The sequence below is a fragment of the Protopterus annectens genome, chromosome 12.part0 (assembly GCF_019279795.1).
Source record: "Protopterus annectens isolate FY-2018-M chromosome 12.part0, PAN1.0, whole genome shotgun sequence".
NCBI lineage: Eukaryota > Metazoa > Chordata > Ceratodontiformes > Protopteridae > Protopterus > Protopterus annectens.
This window is the reverse complement of record NC_056746.1, coordinates 318,949,504-318,972,197: the sequence shown is the minus strand read 5'-3', so window position 1 is coordinate 318,972,197 and position 22,694 is coordinate 318,949,504. Positions and strand designations below refer to the sequence as shown.

Sequence of the window (22,694 nt, the reverse complement as noted above, 5' to 3'; positions counted from 1 at the left end):
AACAGTCTGGAGTAAAACCCCCTTCTAATAAATTGAACAGGCATTTGCTCTATTGTGTCTTGGGCCTGCAGTTTCTGAAGGATGAGAGGAAGAAGTTTTAGTTGATTGAGGGATAGAAGGGATAATGCTGTTCAAGGGATGGAGTTTCTTCCAGAACATAGCAAAACCCTTTTTTATGATGGATAGTACTCATTTGTCTGTGGTAATCTTTTTCAAGTGTGAAATGGACTGAGTGAGCCTTTTTGAGAGGGGTAAGTTAGGACTGAGGGTGGTGGGGTGGGCTTGGAAGATAGTCACAGTGACGTATCTGAGAAGGTAGGCCTCCCAGAACTTGGGTCACTCACTTTGTTCTGGAAGTCTTTTCCTGGGCTCCTTCCTGTCTGGGGGCTCTAGGTTCCCTTCTAACAAAAGAAGTAGGCTTGGCTGGATATTTCCTCTGGTATCTAGGTACAGAGGTAAGTAGGATTTGTCTGCAATTTTGATAGTTTTACCTTGTTACTGCAAAGGTTCTGAAAAAGCTAGCTGCTTGCAGTCTGAACAAAAATTTTTGTGCAAAGATGAATCAATAAACTAAGGTTTGAAATCCTCTGGCATGGACTGGTTGCAAACCCATGCATATCTGCTAAGGACTGTACGAGTAGTCGCTGCTCTGTCCTCAACAGCATCATAGCTGCACTTTACAATGTGTCTAATCCACTTGACTGGCCTGATTAACCGGGGATAGAATTTGTTGTTTAGTCTCTGTGACCTGCAAATCCACCACTACGTTTTTTAGGCTGTTAAGGACAGATAACCGGTACTTGTCATCTGGGTCTGGTAGTCTATAGCCCTGAAGACTAAAGTAAAAGTAGTATAGACCTTTTTTTCCCTCCTATCCATAGTCCTGCTCTCCTTGTATGAAGGAAGGGCACTAACATTAGGTAGTAACTTGGAAGATCTGCCAGAAGACGGACACAAGCAAAGGGGTCAGCTACAGGTTCTTATACAGGAACCTAAGTTCTGCCTGGGGGGAATCAGCTGACATGGATTCCTTATTAACTGAAGGAACTTGAACAGGAGAGTGAATTTGAGAGGTGTAAACTAATGAACTGTCATCAGAATCAAAGGCCTCTTCTTCTTCAGAGGAAAAACAGTCAATGGTAACCTTCTGAGGAGTAGGAGGAGGGGCGGTAAAAGAAGGTGGTTTACAGACTACAACGGCCATGAGCAATCCCTGAGAAAAGTCCATTCACTCCTTCTCTCTAGGAGGAGAAGGTGAGGAAACATGCTTAGTCTTTTGTCACTTTTTCTTACTGGTGATATCCTCTTAAACCAAGTATGGTGGTTCTGATCCCTGGTGTACTCTCAATCAATTTGCCAGGAATCTCTTCCCTAACTACAATCTGCAGGGTGCCTTCTGGTCCCTCTGAAATGATGATTCGTGGCTCCCTCTTTTCATTAACAGTCTCTCTGTATGTGCAATCCTCTGATACCATACCAGTCTCCAGCAAGGACATGGCAGAGGATGTCAGAGGTAGCGCTGGATGTACCATAGGTTCTGTAACCTCTGGGGATATGTTGGAGTCAGACTGGGTAGACTGAGTCTTAGGCCTAGGCCTCTCAAGTTTTTTTCTTGTGAGGCGGAAGTACATCTGGTGTTGTGGTATCTACCATCTCAAAGCAGGCCAGACTCTTCAGTCATTCAGTCTCCAAGAAAGTGTTGAGTGAAGACTGATGGAATTGCTAAACCTTGGACACAAAAAATTGGCAAATGGAACAGACCTTATAGTCATGTTCAGGGCACAGGCAGAAAAGACACCGGGCAATGGAAATCTTTGTAGGGAATGTGCCTACCATATTCACAGTTACCCCTACTAGCTGACAAAAATACAGCAAAACAGTTGACATAAGAAAGAAAGTTCCCCAATGGGGCACTTATCTGATTATGAGTAGTTAACAGTACCAATGACCACAAGAAGATTAGATCAACAAGTGCAACACAGTGTTTAGGCTGGTATCGAGAGTGTCTGAGGACGTATGCTCATACGTCTGCCTATATAATCTTATGCTCGTGAACTGAGGTTATACATTGGATGCATGCACCCAGGAAGTTTTAAGCTTTGGCAGCCAGGCTGGACATCAGCAGTAAAAACACATCCGTTTCTAATACTGCATCAGTGACTTCAATCAGGACATCTAATCATTAATGATCCAGTAAAAGTGTGTTTCATTACCTAAGAAACAAAAGCAAATCAAGAATTTAGAGTACCTTTAACCTCTGAATTGAGAAGGCTAGCAGTTAACTTTCTCATTTTCAACAGAAGCAAGCATAAACTTAAGACATATAAGCCTGGCAAACTTAGAATTCTGAAGGCTAAAGCAGATGATGAGTATACCTTTTTTCCATATCCATCAAAAGCTTTCTCATCACTGTCAGAAGGAATATGGGTAGCATTCACAATATATTTGGCCATAAGGAAATAAATGCATGATCTGATTTATGATCAAAAAAAGGTAATTACAAGTCAATAAAATATTGTATAATCTATCAGACTTTTTAGGTACAGGTGACTGAGTGTCAGGTACACTGCAAACTATCAAAAACATCCTCAAAAGCTAGTAAAAACAGAGAGATAAGCTGCAGGTTGAGGAAAAAACAGCTGCAACAAATACTACTATTTTTGTTGAGATGTTGGAATTTCATTCTGACCTCAGTGAAGCCCTTCTTTTCATTTTGGCTACAGTTTAAGGATAAAGATAATTCTTTAGGGGGGAAAATCTGAAGAAACACTTTCCTCAGAAACTGATTTCTCCTCTTGTAGTGTAGGTATTGAAAAAAAGCATCCCAATCTAATTCTCCATCAAAATGGTAATCAGAATCTGAAGCAGAAGAATACCTTTTTCTTTTTATTATTTAGTGAGAGTTCAGAATTAAAAGAATGAAAGACTTGGAATAATGCTTTTGCAAAAATCTTCCTAATCATCCCTGTCCATCCAAGGATGGTACTCATACTTAGGAATCAGGCACTGAAGGTTGGCTGTGAAGTAGAACACGGCCCAGTCCCCCCCCCCCCCCACCAAGACTGACAAAAGGGATTCTTCCTTGGCTGTCAAAGATAATCCACCAACCTCAAAGGACTCTATTAACACCCATTCCTTAGTGGCTTCTCGAGGGGCAATGCTAGCAGGATCAAAAGAAGAGAATGAATGGTCCAAGGAACCTGGCTTGACCACAGTACAGTCACTCATCAATGGCTGTGGCAGTGAGAAATATGGTCTGACTACCCTGGACTCCTTTAAAAGTTTCGTCTTCTTGAAAATGAGGGAGGGAAAAACCAAACAGCTCAAAGCATGCTTCACGGTTAGCTGAAAGACTTCCTGAAAAGCAGGTATAGCGCCATGAACGAGTCAATCAACCTCCCAACAGGAAAAATACAGTTTGGAGGAGGGGAAAAAAATCAATGACAACCCCCAAAACCAGTACTCAAATCTCTTATCTAAACTTTTCTACAAAAAAGTAAAGATTTTCCACAAAGTGCTTGTAAAACATTTCTCCCCACACAAGTAACGTAGCATAAAAAAAGTTTTAACGACAACCACTGCAAACACATTCGTTATTCTAAATAAAAGTAAACTTTTTCCTCAGAAAAAAAGTTAGTGGAATGTTTTCCCATGAAGGGTACTTATTTGACCTGCCTTGGTGAAGTGCTAGCTGGCTACTGATCACTCAAAGCCCACAGTAAAAAGCACAGTTCTGCAGGTTTGGTGTCCTAACCACTGACTTTATGCGGCTCTTCTCATGTCCTTCAGCAATTAGGAATATGGAGGGTGCCCTAAAGCTCTGGATGCTGGAGACTTCCAGTAATACTGCAGAATGAGTAGACGTGTTTTCAGACCACTCCTCCTGATTACTGTTAAAAGTTACTCTACAGCTGGATCTCCCTTCATAAAGAATTATGGTACAATAACTGAAAGTTGTTTCTGTTACAGCCAAGGAAGCAGTGGAGCCACAGAAAAGGGGATGCTCAAGGACATATTTGTTGAAATCAGAAATATGAAAGGGCACTTGGATGACTCCATGAGAGAGGCAGACAGCTATATAAGCAAGGTCACGAAAGTAGCCAATAACAGCACAGATATGCTGTAAAAGTGAACACAAGACAATGTAAACCTGAAAGTTTGTGCTGATGCCATAGAGGCAAAGTTGGAGTTATTGGAGGTGATGACTGTGAACTAGGAAGACTGAGAAAAAATTAAGAATTGCTGGAGTGTCAGACAGGACAGACAGTTAATTAATAAGCAATTGGCTGAGTGGCTGCAAATACAGGAGGCAGATATTAACACTGATTAAGACTGATAGAGCACACCGGACTTCATGGTCTACCAGCAGCATGCAATGAAGCCTTCCCCACCCAATTATAGTGCAATTTGCACCAACTTGAACAAAGAAAAAATGACTGTACAGGCCTGGAAGCAGAGAAGGAGGCTTGAGACAGCAGGATCCAGAGTATTCATTTATCAAGACTTTTCAATGCATACCCAAAAGTGGGCAGCCTTTATCCCAATGCAGCATTGCTGCAAGTTAAAAGGTGTCAAATGTAAGATGTTGCAATCTGTTTCATTCAAAATTCTGCTGCTGAGAGGATCCAAGACATTTATACAACCCAAGGAAGCTTACGGCCAAGACTTACAAGGGTCATGATCAGCAGAAACAGGACAGTGTGGTCCAGGAGCAAGCTACTAGGGAGCAACAGGTGCCTGGAATACATGAGCAAGCAGTGCAAAGTTGGGACATTTTCTTCTTTTAAAAAGGCAAAGGGTTTAGCAGACAGAAGAGAGATACAGTTGATGCTGCAATTTGAAAGCACTAATGAAAGAGTTAAAGGCAGCTGACTGGCTTCTGCTCAATCAGGTAATATTTTATTTAGTGTTAGTGAATTTGTCTATTTAAAGGGACAACAGACACAAACTGGACCAAAAAATGCACATGCTTTTCCACAACTATTGGCAACGGGACATAATGACACTTGAATATGTTTTTTACATCTCCACTTCTGGAATATGTTATTGATGGACTGTTACTCTGTCTGACAGAGTTCCTTGATTACAAAGCATGTGATTTTTTTTTTTTAAAACAAAGAAAAATGGGATGGAGTTTGTACATCAAAATTTGATACCTGGATTATAAAAGTTAGTTTTGTGGGCTACAAATGAAGTTAAAAAATTGTAAAAGTTATTTAATTTGTTTATTAAACAGAGGGTAAGACTGTGGCAGGGGAGAGTACAGTTATGTGAGAACTTACCATAACAGCACGTCCTACTGATCACTGCTGCAGTATTCCAAACAGTTGTGGTATCTTCCCAAATAATCTGAACATCCAGACCCTGTAGTTCACATATTCATGTGGCAAAGGTGAAAGTTACCAGAAGGATTGTTTTCCAAGTACAGAATTTGTGAAAGGCAGATGCTGATGGTTCGAAAGGGGAGACAGCAAGTTTCTCCAGCAAAAACTTGAGGTCTCAAGCAGGAAGGTTACCTTTTCATAGAGGTTTCAGGTCGAGTACATTCTTTAAGAACTGTTTTACTTCTAGCCTGGTAAGAAGCAGTGGGTGCAGAGGTAGGCATGTGAACATGGCTGAAAGATGATCCTTACAAGACGAGTATGCTAGGCTTGACTAAGAATTCACACAAATAGAGGACCACTGGAGTATTAGCTTGAAGTCATGATATACTGTCCAATACCAAATAGTAGACAGTTTCCATTTTGCTATGCAAGACTTTCTTGCCTCCTGAAGAACTTTAAGTATGTCCTCAGAAAATTTGTATCTAAAAGGATACAAATCCTACTATCCATACTGTCAGACTGAAGGATAATAGGCTGGGGTGAAGAAGTGAGCCCTTCTGCTGTGTGAGAAAGTCCACTGTGAAGGAAACATTTTGGTAATGGCAATTGCTGGGAACAGAAGGGGATAACAGTACTGCCTTGACCAATAGGGAGTCATCAGCAAAATCTTTGGGCATTACTTCTGAATGTTTAGTAAGACCGTGGTAGCAGAAGAAGTGGAGGAATATATATAGGAACCCCCCTTTCCAAGTGAAGGACATTGTGTCCATTTTCCAAGCTTGAGGACAGTAGGTCCTGGTGCAAAAGATTGAAAGTCATTTGTTGTGGAAGGAGGCATAAAGATCTGTGCCACCCCCTCCATTTGTGGACTACATCCAGGAAGACCTCCCTACTCAGCATCCATTCATGGGAATCTTCTCTTGAACTGCTTAGAAAGTCTGCCAGGACATTGTCTTGGGAAGGAATGTAAACAGCTTGGATGTAGAGGTTTGCTTTTGTAGTATTGTTTCCTAGACTAAAATAGCTTGTCTGCATAGTTGGCAAAATCTGATTCTCCCCCTGCTTGTTTACGTACCATATGACTTAAGTTGCCTGTGAATACTTTTACTGTACCTGTCTACCAAGAACAGAGGATATGCAAGGCCTGTATTAGTGTCCCAAACTCTTTCAGATTAATGTCCTCTGCTCTTAGATTTGTGGGACATTGTCCCTGAATTCTCAGGTTGTCCATCAATGCTTCCCATACATCTTCTGAAGCATCTGTGTGCAGCCTCCTGTAGTGGTGCCTGCAGTTTGAAGGGAAGACTCAGGTTTAGTTTAATGTGCGATATCCACCACAGTAATTTCTTCTTTTGGCAAGGTAGGAGAGGAACCTGCATACCCAGGGGATGAAAATGTTGGGACCAAGTGAACTTCACGTATGAATGGGTCTTTCTCATATGGTGCCTGGCAAAGGAGACCGTGGAGATAGTTACTGTCATGAATCCCAATGCTCTGATGATTTCCCCTTGCAGTAAAAGAATGAAGAGTGAGAAGAGAAAGAAAGCAATTGGTTAGTCTCTGCACTTTGTCTGACAGCAGGAAGACCTGCATGAGTTTGGTGTCTAGTCTGTACCACAGGAAAACTGGTTTGGCTTCAATGCTGACTTTTTCAGGTTGATTGTGAAACCTAGGGCCTGAATAAGGGCCATGGTAAAGTTGAGGTGGGTCAAGAGTACCTGCTGAGAGGGATCTTATACGAACAGGTTGTCCAAATAATCTGGACTTAAGAGTCCTGCAGTAAGCTATCACTGGGGCACAGCTTTTTGTGACGACTCTCGCAGCTATACAGTTTCCAAAAGTTAAAGCACAAAACTAAACTTGAGATGAGTCAGAAGAAAACCTCAGAAAACATCCTGCGGCCAGGGTGAATAGGAATGTAGAGATAGGCATCCCTCAGGTCCAACGACACCATGAGGGCTTGAGGAAGGATGAATGGAAGCAGAGTTTGTATGGACAACATCTTGAAAGATGGAACAAGAAGGAAGGTTTTGATGGTGAAGAGATCCAGAACTGTTCTCCAGTCTCCTCCTTTTCTTGACACAATGAAAATCCTGGAAAAGAACCATTTTCACACATAACATGGGGGCACTGGTTCTATTGTCCTCTGCTCTAGCAATATTTGAGTTATTAGGGTACAGCACTTTACTGCACTCACGTATTGTTGGCAAACAGAAAACAGACAACAAGCCTCTTGTCTAATTTGGAACTAATTTGGAACAAGAGGCTGTTCCTAGGAAGTACAAGGTTGATTATTTGTAGTTGGCTACAGATTTTGAATGGGGAACCAAGCTCAATGGGGACTGCAAGTGAATCTTGGACCTTTATGATCTGATGTTGGGACACTATCTTTGATATGTGTAAGTCGGATCTATATTAGAACATCGAAGTTTCAAAACTTCGAATGTTCTAATATCGAACCCTATTCAGCGAAAGCTGAAAATATCGAAGCAACAGAAAACTTAATTTTTTTTCTAGAGAAAGAATTTGGTAGTCCGTTTCTGTTGCTTCAGTATTTTCAGCGATGTAGTGGAAAGTTATGGGTCGGGTTCAGGTAAGTGTGCAATTGAGTGCGGGTTAGGTTAGTTAGGGTTAGGGTGCGGGTTAGGTATGTGTGCGATTGTGTGGATGTGAGGGTTAGGGCAGGTTAGGTGAGTTAGGGTTAGGGCACAGGTTAGAGATGTGTGCGATTGTGTGGACGTGAGGGTTAGGGCGGGTTAGGTGGGTTAGGGTGCGGGTCAGGTAAGTGTGCGATTGTGTGGACGTGAGGGTTAGGGCAGGGTAGGTGAGTTAGGGTTAGGGCGCGGGTGAGGTGAGTGTGCGATAGTGACAGACCTTAGGGTTTGGGTTAAGGTAAGTGGATAGTTAGTAGTGTGTGTATAGTTTAGTGTAGGGTTAGGTGTAAGACTTTAGGTGTATGTGTGTGGATTGCTGTTTGTCTGGTGTGCTTGTGTTGTGTGTATGTGTTTTGGAACAGCAAATTTTTTCCCTACGAAAGAATTCACTGTTCTGTATGTTCGATGTTTTCAGCTTTCGCTGAATAGGGTTCGATATTAGAACATTCAAAGTTGTGAAACTTTGATGTTCTAATATAGACCCGTGTAAGTCTCATTACTGAACACATACTGGAGTATGGTGACAAGCAAGCGTGGAAGGGAAAGAAGAGCAATGTCAAACAGTCAGAAGTGGATATTACAGAATGATGACTCAGGGATGAAATGACATATTGAGTGATGAGCCAAATTCAATAGGTGACAAAGAAGTGAAAAGAGTAGTTGATGCAGGTAAAAAATCAACTTGTAAGACAGTTGGGAGCTGAAATTAGTCTTTTGACATAGAGTGTCAATGGACTCATTAGTCCATTTAAGGGGGGGGGGGGCAAATCTTAAACCCAACCTGGAGAGATGATGGTCTTTTTATGGCCCTACAGGGGATACACTTGGGAGATGAAAAACGTACAATGCTGGGGAGGAGGGGTTTTAAAGTTTTAGCTCTGTCTAATTATACAGATGATTGGCAACAAATGATTATTTTGCTAGCACAGTAGGGGCTGAGGCTGGTTGAAGAAGGAGTGTTAATTAGTGGCAAGGGATGCCTTGGTGTTATGGAAAGGAAGCTACAAAGGTATGGAAATTACTGTAGCCTCCCCCAGGCTTGAAAATGAAATGGTTAAGAGGTAAGTTGTTAAAAAATATCAGGCTTTTGAGAAGGACTGTTAGTGTTAGCAGGGAATGGAATTTAGTACTAAACATAGGAGATACTTGTGAAAGGAAAAGAAGGAGTTGGGTAACACAGAGGGAAAGGGCTATAGAAAATGCCAGCGTTATCTGAGATAGTCAGTGCTTGGGAAGTTTGACAAGTAAAAACACAGTGTAGTTTTAACCATTAAAATGCAAAGTGAAAAAGTTGGTCTAGATTACACCGATTTTACACACATGAAGAAAATAAAGGAGAGGTTAAAGCATATGGATGTGGCTCTGTTGTTGTACTCAGATTGCACAAGGGTTAGACTGAGGTTGTGAATGATCCCTCCAAGGGATATGCAAAGGCAGTGGTGGTTCCCCACATATTGGTTGAAAAATGAGAGTTTTAAATTGAGGGCAAATGAGATAAACAATGTCATAACAGATGAAACGGAGATGACCAAGATATCCAGATGGGACCAGTTAATGTTGCAGTTAAAGAGACAGATACGGCAATTAAGGGCAAAGAGAACAGGAGTGGAGAAGAGAAGAAAGCTGACATAAGAGAATGTCAGTTGTGCAGGGGAGGTTTAGACCAGGTTCATAAAAGTAATTTGAGGGCAAACTTAGCTGAAATACAAAAATTAGAAGGTGACAGAATTTTACTATACAGTGTTGCAGCAAGAGAATTGTAAGAGACAAGCTCCCCCACTGCTACAAAGGCATTAGTGGGCAAATGGAAAGAGCAATATGGAAAGTGACAAAGATGAATGTAGAGGAATGCATAGAGAAGCAGGAAGGAATTAAGTTAGGAGTTTGGTAGCTACAATGAGACCTTGTAAAAAGGAATGCTCTCAATAGACTATAACAGATCAGGGGTAATTATTTACAAGCTATTCCCTTGTAGGAAGCATCATAGCAGGAGAAACTTTTAGCAGATGTTACTGAGGATGAGAAAGGACAGTGATTCAGGTCACAAGAGAGGAAAATCATCAGGTGGGGATGGTATTCCAACTGAAATTTGGAAGCTGGCAGATGACAGAATTATTTTGATACGGGAGTGTCTCTGATTTTAAAGGAAGCAAGAATTAATTATTGTAGTCCGGCTAAAGGAAGCTATGAATCCAGAGCATCTCTGCTCTTATCACCCTACTACAATTTTAAACAATGATGTTTACATGACGATAATGCCAACCAGGTTGTCCAACAATTTGCCTTGCATTACACAAGGGTCTGGCTCAAATGGTATGGGTGGTTAACTGCAATCAACTAAGCTTTACAGAGGTTGGAATGATGCTGGGAACAGGAATACAGCAGGAGTTTCAGGACAAGTGAAGGTTACTAGTTTGGTTACTAGCAGTAACTGCAAAAAAGAATGACAATGAAATTGAGGGTTTGTCCTGAAATTAAGGAAGCTGTAGCTTTGACAGATGAAGAAAGAAAGGGAGAGGAGTATATGTTGAGAGGAGATTAACAAAACTATATAAGGAAGCAGCTTCCAAGGTTTAAATATTTAGAGCATTGTTTACAAAAATAAAGGGAGAAAGACGTTCAGATTTAAGTTGCTCATAAGGGACTAAGCTGTATGCTCCTGGCATCATGTCAATTGTTTCTCTGTCATTATTGTTGATACGCTCTGTAGTTTATATTGTTTGGTTTGTTCTATAAATATCTGCAGAAGAGTTGTTTAAACTCATGATGGTAAGGAATGCTAAGGGAATGAATGCATGTAACTTGTCTTTTAATTAGCAATTGGATTTAAATGTCTGTAGATAGCTTACTAAGGCAAACTACAATTTCAAGTTTTATTGACTGGTTCAAAGTTATGTAATTGTTACGGATGTAAAAAAGTTTTAGTTTCTGGGGGGGGGGGGGGTTCTTTGGATGCTGGCCAGTCATCATACCCTTGCAAGATATAACCCATATAGCTTAGGCAGGCTGTATTAACAGCGATCTAAAAATGAACATATTGAAAGTAGTGATTGACTTCCTTGGTCTAAGTTACATCTAGGTGGCATTATAAGAAGAAAAAGTAACTCTGAAATAAGGTTAACTAATTGAAGGGTGGAATTTTCCTTTAAAGTATGACATATTCAACAAGATTCTATTTAACGGACCCGCAAATCTAGCACTTGACGAAAGTTCCTTAACTACATAACATTACAGCCACCTGCTCCTGAACAAATTACAGTATCAAAGACAGACTGTGAAAGGAAGTAGATGGCAAAAAACTAACCCTGTACTTGCAGTCATATAATTGGTAGCAATCTTCCCTTAGTAATGATGCCTGCCATTACTTGTCTAATCCTGAGGAAGGCAGAGTACAGAATGCTGAGAGAAACATGTTCCCTTTGTCCAGAGCTGAAGGCTTTTTAACCCTGTCATAACAAAACAACAGCACGACCACAGACTTGCACAGTCACTGACTGTGGTAACAAGGAAATTCAAATCTTATTACAACTCTTTTTTTTCTATCTGCAGCAATAATGACATCATGAGAATTAAAACTTCACCAGGTACACTGGAAAACTTGGGAGGTACAGTTGTGTGACCAAGCTCATTATAATAGGAGATGTTCAAATAGGAAGGTCACTGCTGCAGGAATTCATAAGATGATTATTAGTTAACTGAAAGTGGATGCTAGTTCTCAGATTTGGACATTTTTTGGCTGCTGAATATCTCTGAGGAAACATGATTGCAGTCTAGAACTTTAGCCATCAGAAGGAGCCTGGATATTTAAATAAAATAAAGGTGCACCACAAACTCTATAATTTTCCTTTCTGTAGCCCAGGAAATGGCAAGACAAATATAGTACCCAGAAAGGCACAAGGTACACTAAAGAAAAATGAAAGTCTAAATCAATCCCTATGAAAGCAGAGGGGAAAAAATGAAATGGTGTAATTTACCAAACACTGCTGCAACAATTCCCTCAAGCTTTAGGTGGTCTTGGAAAACACATTTACTTGGATGAAATACTGGTTGATTGATTTTGCCTTTTGCTACTAATTTTCCAATTACACCATTAGTTAAATTTATCCAATGATCCCTTCTACTACTTGCTCTGTCTTGTTTTTTAACTCACTTTTATCATACTTGTTTAAATTATTTGTTCATTTACATCTCTACTTATTTTACAATGCTTGTTTTTAAAGCTGCTTAGCCGATAAACACTAACACCAACTTGAATTTTATATCATGAATAATGAATCTCTTTAAGAACTGTTTACAGTGACATAATAAGCCATATGAGCACGCAGAAGCAGAGATGGTAGACAACTTCGCTGGAGGAATAATCCGGGCCCAGCATAAGTAGTAAGATGCAAGATTTCCAGGACTGAATTTGATGCCAGACATATGCCTTGATCTTTACAAAAAAAAAAATTCCCATTTAGAAAAGTATAGCATTTTTATGGTGGTAGGCCTTTTAAAGATGGCTCTTGGAAGAAAAAATGACTTATGCATCACTTTGAGATCTATCATTCTAATACACTAGCAGATTTACGTTTGGATGCAGGACTGCCTTCTTTGCTGGGCTAATACATTGCTGTAAATAATTAAGGTAATGGCACCTGTGTGATGGCTTTGGCAAGCAAATAGCTATGAGGTCTGTTGTTAAACCCTAAAACTAACGGATCAAAACCATGTTAGTCCCCTACTCTTATTAGTGCCTGCTTCAAACAGAGGTATGACACAAACACATCTAGTTTAGATCCAGTCTTGGATGGGATGACACCCACCTTTTGTAATCAACAGCAAAGGCGGTCTCTTCAATTTTGTCTGGAGGGAGATTGAGATTTCTCTGGTTCACGTGTCTGCCAGTATGTTATATTGACTATGAATGGAACAAATCCATCTGAACGGATAGTGTCCAGATATTACCATGGCTAGACTGAAGACATGACAAACGTGGGTGCTTCCATACTTAAATACCCTATCACTATTGCATTGTCTGTTACCACCTGAAATGTTCATGCTCTTAGAGCTGACCTGAAGGGTAACAGGGCCAGAGTAACTAGAGCCAGGCATCTGATAAACACCTGGGGCATGACAGAAAGACCACATATCCAGGAGATGAAGTGAAAGCCATGAAATCTGAAAAACTGCCTGTGAACTGTAAATGAGAACGTGCAGTTAAGCACCCTACTTGCCCAAGGCAAGTGTGTGCCTAGCATCAAGAAATAATGTAATGTACTGAGTGCTGAATTCCTTAATTTCAGTACAATGGTTCAAGATGACAAATGCTTAAATGGGTTTCCAATGGCTGCCCTTCTCTGATGCTTGGAAGAATCCCAAATAAACCCCTTCCCAATTTTGCCAAAAGTACTAGGTGTGCTACATACTTCTAATCACTGGTGAATTACAGAGACAAATGAGCCTGCTCTCAGAGTAGCTGGAACAGGTCCAGCAAGTAGAATTATATACACTTATATAGTGCACCCCTGCAGATGCAGTACTTCTGCCTTAATGACCTTATGTTATTTGAAGTTATTGATTTGAAAATGAGTAAATCCATCTCTCATGAGTATGAAGTAAGGTGAGACGGTGAAACAGAAAATGCAAGGGACTATCAACGACTGCAGGCAGATCCATCTTGCTACTGCCATTAGAACTTTCGTTTTTTATTTTCCCTTCTGTTACTGTCTTTTCTTCTTGCACTGCTGCTGCTGTCTAGTCCGTTTACAATCAAAGATACAATGGCTGTTAAGAATGTTAATAGGCAACTTAAGCTGGATGCAAGAAACATCTCATTCACATCAGTTTTACCCATGTCTTCTAATAAAAGTATTTTTTAGGAAGGAGTTCCAAACAACATGTTCTAGTCAACTGAAGCAACTAGAAGTTGTTCCTTAAAACAATCAGGAAAAGGTTGTGTTGTGAGCCAAGCTTGCCATCTTAAGATAATACCAGATGCTGCAGACCTGACATCAGCTTTCGTGGCTTTACAACCACTTCTGTAAAAGGCCATCTGACTGTGGCAATTTAAACATTTTCTTCCTGGAAGAAACATAAGTAATGCATCAAAAATCAGGTCATCAACAGTTACCAGTTTCGAAAGGTCTTGCTAGTACTGCAACATATAGGCCTTATAATGTGTAGTCATAAAGCGCAAGGTAAAAGATGTATATACATTAAATCTGTCAATAATTCTAAATGCCATACAGTAAAGCAGCAAAACCACTTTCAATTCATATCCCTCTAGAACAGCTTAGTCAATCACAGCAGGGGTCAAAAAATCGTAATAATGGTATCTGCACTAATACTTGTAACCTCCAATCTTTTTTTCTTCCTTTTTTACAGTGCTGGTGGCTCTCAATTTAGTCTCTTGGGAAAAACGATAATAATGAAAGCCCTCAAAAACATTGCATAACAGGAGGAGATGTAAACACTGTAGGCGATGCAAGGACCACCAACTCAGCATAATATTTTCTAGGGAAGGACAATTACACAAGGCCTCATCTGAAAAACTTTTATTAAAATTTAGTATCATAAGAAAAGAAAGATCCTCTGGGGGAAGAGATGGATGGAAGGAAGGGATTTATCATCCCTAAATTCAGTACCTAGATGAAACACGATATAATCTGGTCTGGGCATAACAGGATCTAGCCATCATCTTCTGAACTGGGAGGAGGACAGAATATGGCTTATTTTTGCTCTATAAATAACAGTCTAAAGGTAAAAATCCTCAAGAGGTGCTGAAACTCAAGTAGATTTACATAATGTAAAGTAACCGGAGCAAAATTCATAGTAATTGGCATGGGCCGTAATAAGGACAGAAGTCTGATCATGAAACACTCGACTGTCAGACAACTGGATATTAGATATTTACTTCTAAATTTCTGATAGCCAAATGACTATTCTTCTTGCTTTCTACCCTACTATTGTTTAACCACAGTACTCTAAACAAATCTCTCTCTCAGTTCCCCTGACCCACTGTCTCCTCTTTCAAACTCTTTTTCTACTCCTATTGCATCTCTCTCTCTATTAATTCCGCCCATCAACTACCCTTTTAAAGCATGTTATTTTTCACTATCTTAGAAATGTTAATTTTGTTAAATGCCAAGTGATTCAGCTTTTGACTGTGTGATATTCCCTTTCAAGTTATGTTGCTTGCTGTGTTTTTTTTTTGTTATTATTTTGCTTAGCTTTTCATTAACACTCCAGGGTTAAGCCCGACAATGGTCAACTTGGAAAAGCTTTCTATCCCAGTTAATAAATGAACATAAAAATAAAACAAAATGTACTGCACTACCATGACCATCTACTGAGAAAGTGACGCACTGGGGAGAACACGGAACCAGGAGCAGACTTCAGCCAGCACAGCTGAGGAGAGAAAATCCTTACAATAGCAGCTGGAGAAGAGTGGTCTTGCTCTGTACAAAATGACAAAGCTCCTCTGCAACCTGCAACTGTATGTGAAGCAAAGAAAGTTACCTCCATGTTTAATTTTGTGAGAGGCAACTCTCTTCATTATTTTTCCTCAAGTATATGATAAAACATTCAAAACTGACTTTTGACAAACAGGAGGAGAGAGAGAGAAACTGAAGAAGCAGAGTTTAAAGTGACTCATTTCTGTGTTTAAAAAAGCTTGCAAATTCTTTGTTCTTCTGGCTCAAGTTGGTTTATTACATTCTGCAAAATGTTTACAGTTATCACACTATGATTATTTCCTACACAAAACGACTATGCAAATAATTTTTCAGAAGAATCCAATGGCCACAAGATCAGTTCTCTGAAAATCAAAATTTTCTAGGTATTTCAAGTCATAAAACCTATGCCTCTTGTTGATTGGCCTTCTCCTGAACAATGGACTCATTTGTTCCCCATCACTGTGGGTTAGGTTCAGCAACCAAAAGTCCAAACCACCCCTGTAAATCAGTGTACATATCTCAAAGAAACCTCCTGTGGGCATGTACTAATGTATTGATTGCTGAGCATGTGCAGGGACAGAGTGCCATTTTGTGTTAAGATGTTGCAGAGTAAGCATGTCTGTGTGTAAGCTCTATCTGTTAGTCAGTTTGTTTATAGTTACTGAAGCTGCAATCCATTCTGATGTGTTTTCCTGTAATAAAAGCTTCTTAAATGAACTACCCCGCCTGCTTGTCATCCTTGGAGTAAGGGACGAGTGACAACCCCTAAAGGCTGACTAAATGGTGGCCTACTCTGCATGACTCTGACCTGGTCAAGAGGTCATGCAATGGACTTACTACAGAGACGTCCCCTCACTTCTGCAAGGGGCGTTTCAAATGCCCAGCTTCATTATGAGTGCAGATGGTGCAAATGGATACCCTGCTTCTGTGCCAGCGCACCTCTTACCTAGCTAACTTTCAAATTTTGCTTCCTTACAACATATCAAACCTGTGCCAGAGTAAGTGAAATGGATCACATACAATGCACAAATCAACTGCCATCTCTGTCATGTGAATCTGTACAGCTGAAAGTCATAAACTTGAAGAATTTTGTTGTCATTAAGGATCACAACTCTTGAGTAATAAGCAACAGTAAGAAACCTGAAACCTTGAATTTAATTAAATTAGCATTTGTACAGTGCAACAAAGGCTTGACTACAAGCTATTACTGGGTGCAGTACACAATTTAAAACCCTTACCTTTACAATGCCTGTGCAACACATCTAATGCAGCAATAAGGAACTCATGTGCATCTTGCTGCTCATACCCTGCTAAATGCCGTGCATGTGTCCATACTAAATGTAGTAACCTATAGGGAATGTGTGGCGACCGATGTCCTGAGTAGAACTAAAGAGAAAAAAAAATATTAACACAAGCAATATAAAGGCATGACATACTGCTGAAAGGTGACAGTTACACACTCAAATCCTTTCACAAGCAGCTTCTTCATTTTTTTGATAAAACACATTTCACAGTCACTCAAATTGAAATTTAGTAATGCAATTGCATATTATATAACAAAAGATTAAAGAATAAATTTGAATATGCACAGGGTAAGTTACCCCATGCGCAATTGTATGTTTTTTTATTATTATTATAAAGACTACATAACTTACAGTACCATAAAAATAAATATGACAGTAAATATTGTCAATAAGAACACATCTTTCTAGCAAACACATTTAGGAGTTATTTTTCAACCATACAAAAGAAAAGCTGTGGAAAAAAATCTATTAATATCAAAATACAAACCACCCTATTCTCTTTCTCTGGCAACCTTAAAAAAAAGGCAAGCTATCTGACGTCTGCTGACTCAACCAGTGGCAGACTGCTGAGAATAATTTGCAAGCTACACATCAAAGATTCAGGTTCTAAAGGGAAAAACCCATCACCACCACCATTTCCAATGATAGTCCCAAAGATATAGTCAAAAATGAAAAAGAAAAATGCAAATCACCAAAGCAGTTCTAGCAACCTCCAGACATTCATATCAGTATTAACTTTTATTATGCTGCTACTACTACAAACAAAAATAATGTCAAAACTTGAAAATATAGCCATTTCCTCAGTTACTTTTCAGACACAGTAAACACAAATCATAACGGTCACCTGGGGTGTGGCTCCTAGTCTATCTTACAACCTTCTGGGTAAGATGCAGATCCTAGGTAATCAGCTTATTTTACTCTTCCCATACATCATAAGAGTCGCACTATAAATGTACCATTACATGTCAGTTCAATTGATTATGTCAATTCAGGTAGAATAAGTAGAAAGGTCTGTGCCATCTGCGATATATACCAAAAATAATCCAAAGGAAGAGATGCTAGCGTATAAAGTTCAAGATCATCCATGAAGCCAAATGGGCACCAATTTTTTTTTAGTTCAATGAAGACAGCTATCTTGTATGTGAGGATTATTATTCCAAGTTCCCTGAAACTACCAGACTTGCATGTTGGAAACAATTTTCAAATCCAACAGCCATGAGGACGTTTGCAGACAGCAAGTGAAGTAGCTGACCAAGACCCTATACCGTTAGTGGGTAAGCTGCACTGAGGAAGCAATGCATTTGTAAAAAACAGTTATGTCAAAATAAAAACTACATGAAGATGAGCCACCAGAAGCATCACAATGATTCTGCTAAAAGAAAAAGGCTGTAAAACTGTGACAGTTAAGAGTTGCACAAAGAACCTCCTGAAGTCAGGTTGCCAAGTAAAGCTGTTATACAGTAAGATTTGTTTTATAAGCAAAACCACATGTGCAATGTAAAAAGTCCCGTTAAACAGATATGGTAGACCACTGCAGAGAGATACACAAACTGGTTCCAGAGCTAAAAATGATTCTGCAAAAGTAATGTCTTTTGGCTTTTCCCGGTTAGGGGTCACCACAGTGGATCACTAGTCCACATATTGACTGGCAGTGTTGTTTTTATGGTGTCGAGTTGCCAGCCTGGAGACTAACCTTCACAGAAGGCACACACATACACACATGCACATACATGCACATCTTTAAAACTCACTTGACCGCAGGGAGGACTCCGTACAGAAGGCGCTACAACTAAGAATCGAATCGGAGAATCTCTTGGTGTGAGGAGACAATGCTAACCGCTGCACCACCGCGGTCGTCACAAGGACAGAAAATCATTCATTTATTAAACTGTACTCTTAGATATACAAAAAGATTAATCTTTGATTCAAATAGCCTGTGATATGCCTGGTATAAATTTAAGGTAACCCTGCATGCTAAGTTAAAAAGGGGGATGTTATTAAAGGAAATATAACTTTACTGACAACAAGCTGGTTACAGTCATTAATATGTCATGTGGTATACCATGGTGTCTAGAGAAATCAGTTGAAATATATACCTCATGGAGATTAGACCACATCTCCTGTCTGTGTTACTTACCAAGCTTCCTGACAGTCACAGACTGATCATTCAAAGGGTGATGGACAGATGGACTACTTTAAGAAACAGCTTGACCAGCCAGTGTTGGACCATAATCCTTCTTGCTACAAGGCAAAGATAGGCAGAAATAACAGACACATGCACCCTCTTGTCCAGTGGTCCAAAGAGTGAGACCTAAATTTTACAGGTGTCTGAGATAGGTCAGAATCACCTGTAAGCTGATCAGTTAGGTAGGCAGAAGGTACCACTCTACTCAGACTGAAAAACATGCTGCATACTACTCCAAAGATAACCTCTTCTAAGTTGAAAAAGAGGATGGTCTATACAGATCATAGCTTTAATTAGAGAAATCATTACATCATGCAGTACATCTTTGCTAGTACAAAGAAATCCACGGATCTGTGATAACTGTAGTACTGGCACCCTCAAGTGAGCAAACATCGTGAAGATCATTGCTGCTATTAAGCTCAGGAGGCAAAGGATATTTGGTTCAAGTTTAGATCCTATGTCATTGGACATACTCTGGATACCTGAACCAGAATTTCCTTGGCCATTTAACAGATAGGAGTGACAAGAAGGGAACCTAATTCTCTCTTCCTGAGTATCCCCCATGAGAAAGCCACAGAGGAATTCCCCCTAATTGACCATTACCTAAAGGAACTGCAAAAATGGGAACATGCAGTACACAGGGATAGTCCACTGACTTGGCCACTAGCAGTCAGTATTTCAAATAAGGGAGCATACAGAGGTTCTTTTCTTGCAAGTCACCATACCAGACATCTTAATATGATTAAGGAAGCCAAATGGCAAAAATGATGTATACTAAGAATAACCTGAAGGAGCCCCTCATTGCAATGTCCGCACCCTTATGTACCCAAAGGTATCCATCATGTCCAGTTGCAGTATGGAGATGCCTTGTAGTAACAGTGGATTGACCCTATACAGTCACTAAATTAAACAGTACACATCAGATGTCTGGCTGAAGTTACAGAGGTGCAGAATGGAAGAAAATTGATTGGTTCATAGGTGAATTCTAGGCTAACTGCCCTAAGGGGCCACTTAAGAATAGCCCATAACCTGAGGTCAGAATCAAACCATGTACTTTGTTTTTATAAGGTGAAGCCCTTAACTATTATGTCAAACCCACCCCCTTTGAGGATCAGAAAATGGCATGAGTAAAACCACAACCTTGTTTTTAATGAACAGCCACAATGCTCCTTTCCAACAGAAAGTAAGGATCTATCAAAACAGGCAAGTCATGATGGACTAGTTTCTCAGAGTCCTTAATTAATGAGGATTGTTGAGTTTCAAGATGTGGCCAAATCTAAAACCCCATCAATCAGTTTGGCATAGATGGTCAAGGCTATGATCTGTTAACGAGCTTTATCCTGCAATCCTGGGTTTAATTCCTCCCAATTTACATTTGCAAAACATATGCGGCTCTGAGCAAGTAAATTAATTGTGCCCAGTGGACTTGCCCAATAAACTAATAAATAAATAAACCCACTGATCATTAGTGATGGTTCTTCAACCTAGAACAAACTCAAGAGAACCATTTCCCATACCATAGTCAAAACTAAGCTGAGAGAAATCTTCTTATAGGCCTGATTGGCACATGAAGGAGACAAGATCATGTGATGGCTGAGTATCTTCCTCCTGTGGCAAGGAGGCTTTTCCTCATCTAGGGTCTGTTATGTCTAGAAAGGGAAGCAGAGTGGGGTCAAAAAAGTTTTCTGCATTAGCTAGAACCTCTTCTCATTTTGAAGAAATTAGTGAACAGCACCTGACCAAACAATGCTTTCCACAATGAGGAAGTGTTCTGCTTTGAAAGAAAGAAACCTTTAACTAAGCTATCCGTGCAGGCATATCTGGAACCTGCAGTTGGTTCTACAGTGCTAGCACAGTCAAAATTATAGCAGGCTATATATAATGCACAGCTGGCATAATTGTTAACATCTTCGCCTCCTAAGTTAAGATACAGGTTCAAGCCTATCTCCAACAAATGTCTACATGGAGTTTGCATGTTCTCCAAGTGTCTCTCTTGGGTTCCACATACCTCCCAAAAACATGCTGGGTGTATCTCCCTCATACTCACCCAAAACTGAATGGAGTTGTGGGCATCAGTAGAAGAATTATGTAGACTAACTACTTTAGGCATAAAGTGTCGTGCACAAGAACACCCAGATAAAATGGATCATAGCACACAGTGTCAAGGCCAGCCATTTGATGTTGTACAAATTAGCTCTAAGTAATTTGCTCACTGACTAATGCTCACAAAAATGGGCATGGTTACTTGCCAGTATAATGCGAGTTGAGGACCCATCCTACACCAGGGACTCATGCTAATGGTGAGAGGGTGTCTATATCCCTTGAATGGCTAGTTTGTGTGTCCAACATAAATGCAGCAGCTCTGAGTCAATACACTACTGCCCAGCCAGTGAACAATTATACAGCCTGGGTTATCTAAGATAGCTCTGTTGAGAGAAAGTTGGATGTAAAACCAATCAACCTGCCAAACACAAACTAAGGATCAGTACACTGAATATGGTTCTTTGACACAAAACAGCTTTGACGTGAATGACAGGATGTTAAGAAAGAGACTGCATATCCTGTGTATCCAAGAAACCAGGTGGAAGGGCAGTGCAGTAAGGTCATGGCTTTGGATCAAGAGTCTACTACCAGAGGAGAACAGACTAAACTTGGTGTGAGAATTGAGGTGAGAGAGAGTCTCCAGAAGGCAATGTGAGATCTCATCAGAAAAGGGACAGACTCACAGCAATTAGTCTCCAGTATAAAGCCTGGGCAGTATTCATAATCTCAGCCTATACTCAGCAGTAGGTTTGTGATGGTAAGGCAAACAGTGCATTCAGGCAGCAATTCCAGGACCTACTAGACAAAGCAGGGCAACATGAGCTGGGTTTAATAATGAGACCTAAACCTTCACAGTGTGACAGATAGAAAAGGGTATGAGGACTATATGGGCCCACTTGGATGTAGCAACAGGAATAAAGAAGGAAAAGCTATTCTAGACTTCTCCCTGGCAAATAGCTTGATGTTGGCCAACACATGGTTCACCAAGAGAAATGGTCACAAGATCACATACAAAAGTGGTCAACTGCAACTCGGGTAGATCTCCTTCTAATAAGGAAAGGGCAGCTGGGTAGAATGAGCAATTCCAAAGTCAACCCCAGTGAAACAATTAGCCCACAGCATAAACCACTGGTGGACACAATCAGCTGCAAGCAGTGATTACAGAAGGCTGTAAGGTCAATAAAGACTAGGCTAAAAACCCGGAAATTGTCAAGAGTGAAAGGACACAAGTTCAAGGAAATACTCACGGCTCTAGCACTTCAGGAACAAGAGGAGGCAGGTAGAGTAGAAGAATGACAGCATCTCAAATGAGCATGTGTAAAAACTACAGAACAAATACAAGTCTGAGCCAGGTTCATAGGCAAGTACTAGTCTAGCTACCTTGCAGGCCATTTTAAGCCTAGCCAGTTTCATTTTTGGTGCTTGAATTAACCTATCCATTTGGTGTTAGACTGGCCTTACCCATCCCATGGTTGATGATTATTTATTACCACTAATGAGGATAATTGTAATCATACCACAGATAACTTTAAGGGACCAATTCATGGGATAAAGCATTTAGGAGCTACCTCTGGGCCTTTAGTAATACAGGGGTCAATTCTGAGGTAAACTTCCTGTTTCCCATCCAGATATACAATTTGCTCTTGAATACAGATAATATGAACTTTGTTTTATGTGGATGAGGAGTCTGTTCCAGAGCAGTGGTGTCCTCAGGAAGATGCACCTGTTCCTACACACCCTTTCTGTCG

At 40.2% G+C, this 22,694-nt stretch overlaps 1 protein-coding gene across 4 annotated transcripts in view; it reads right to left on the bottom strand.

Moving 5' to 3' along the window:
- The window catches only part of LOC122816538 (ubiquitin carboxyl-terminal hydrolase 22-A), a 2,071,246-nt gene that overhangs the window by 578,505 nt on the left and 1,470,047 nt on the right, over positions 1 to 22,694 (bottom strand). For all 4 annotated transcript variants that reach the window (XM_044089386.1, XM_044089387.1, XM_044089389.1 and 1 more), the window contains one exon: positions 16,653 to 16,800. In XM_044089386.1, the coding sequence (XP_043945321.1) occupies positions 16,653 to 16,800 (148 nt within the window). The remainder of the gene's footprint in view (positions 1 to 16,652; positions 16,801 to 22,694) is intronic.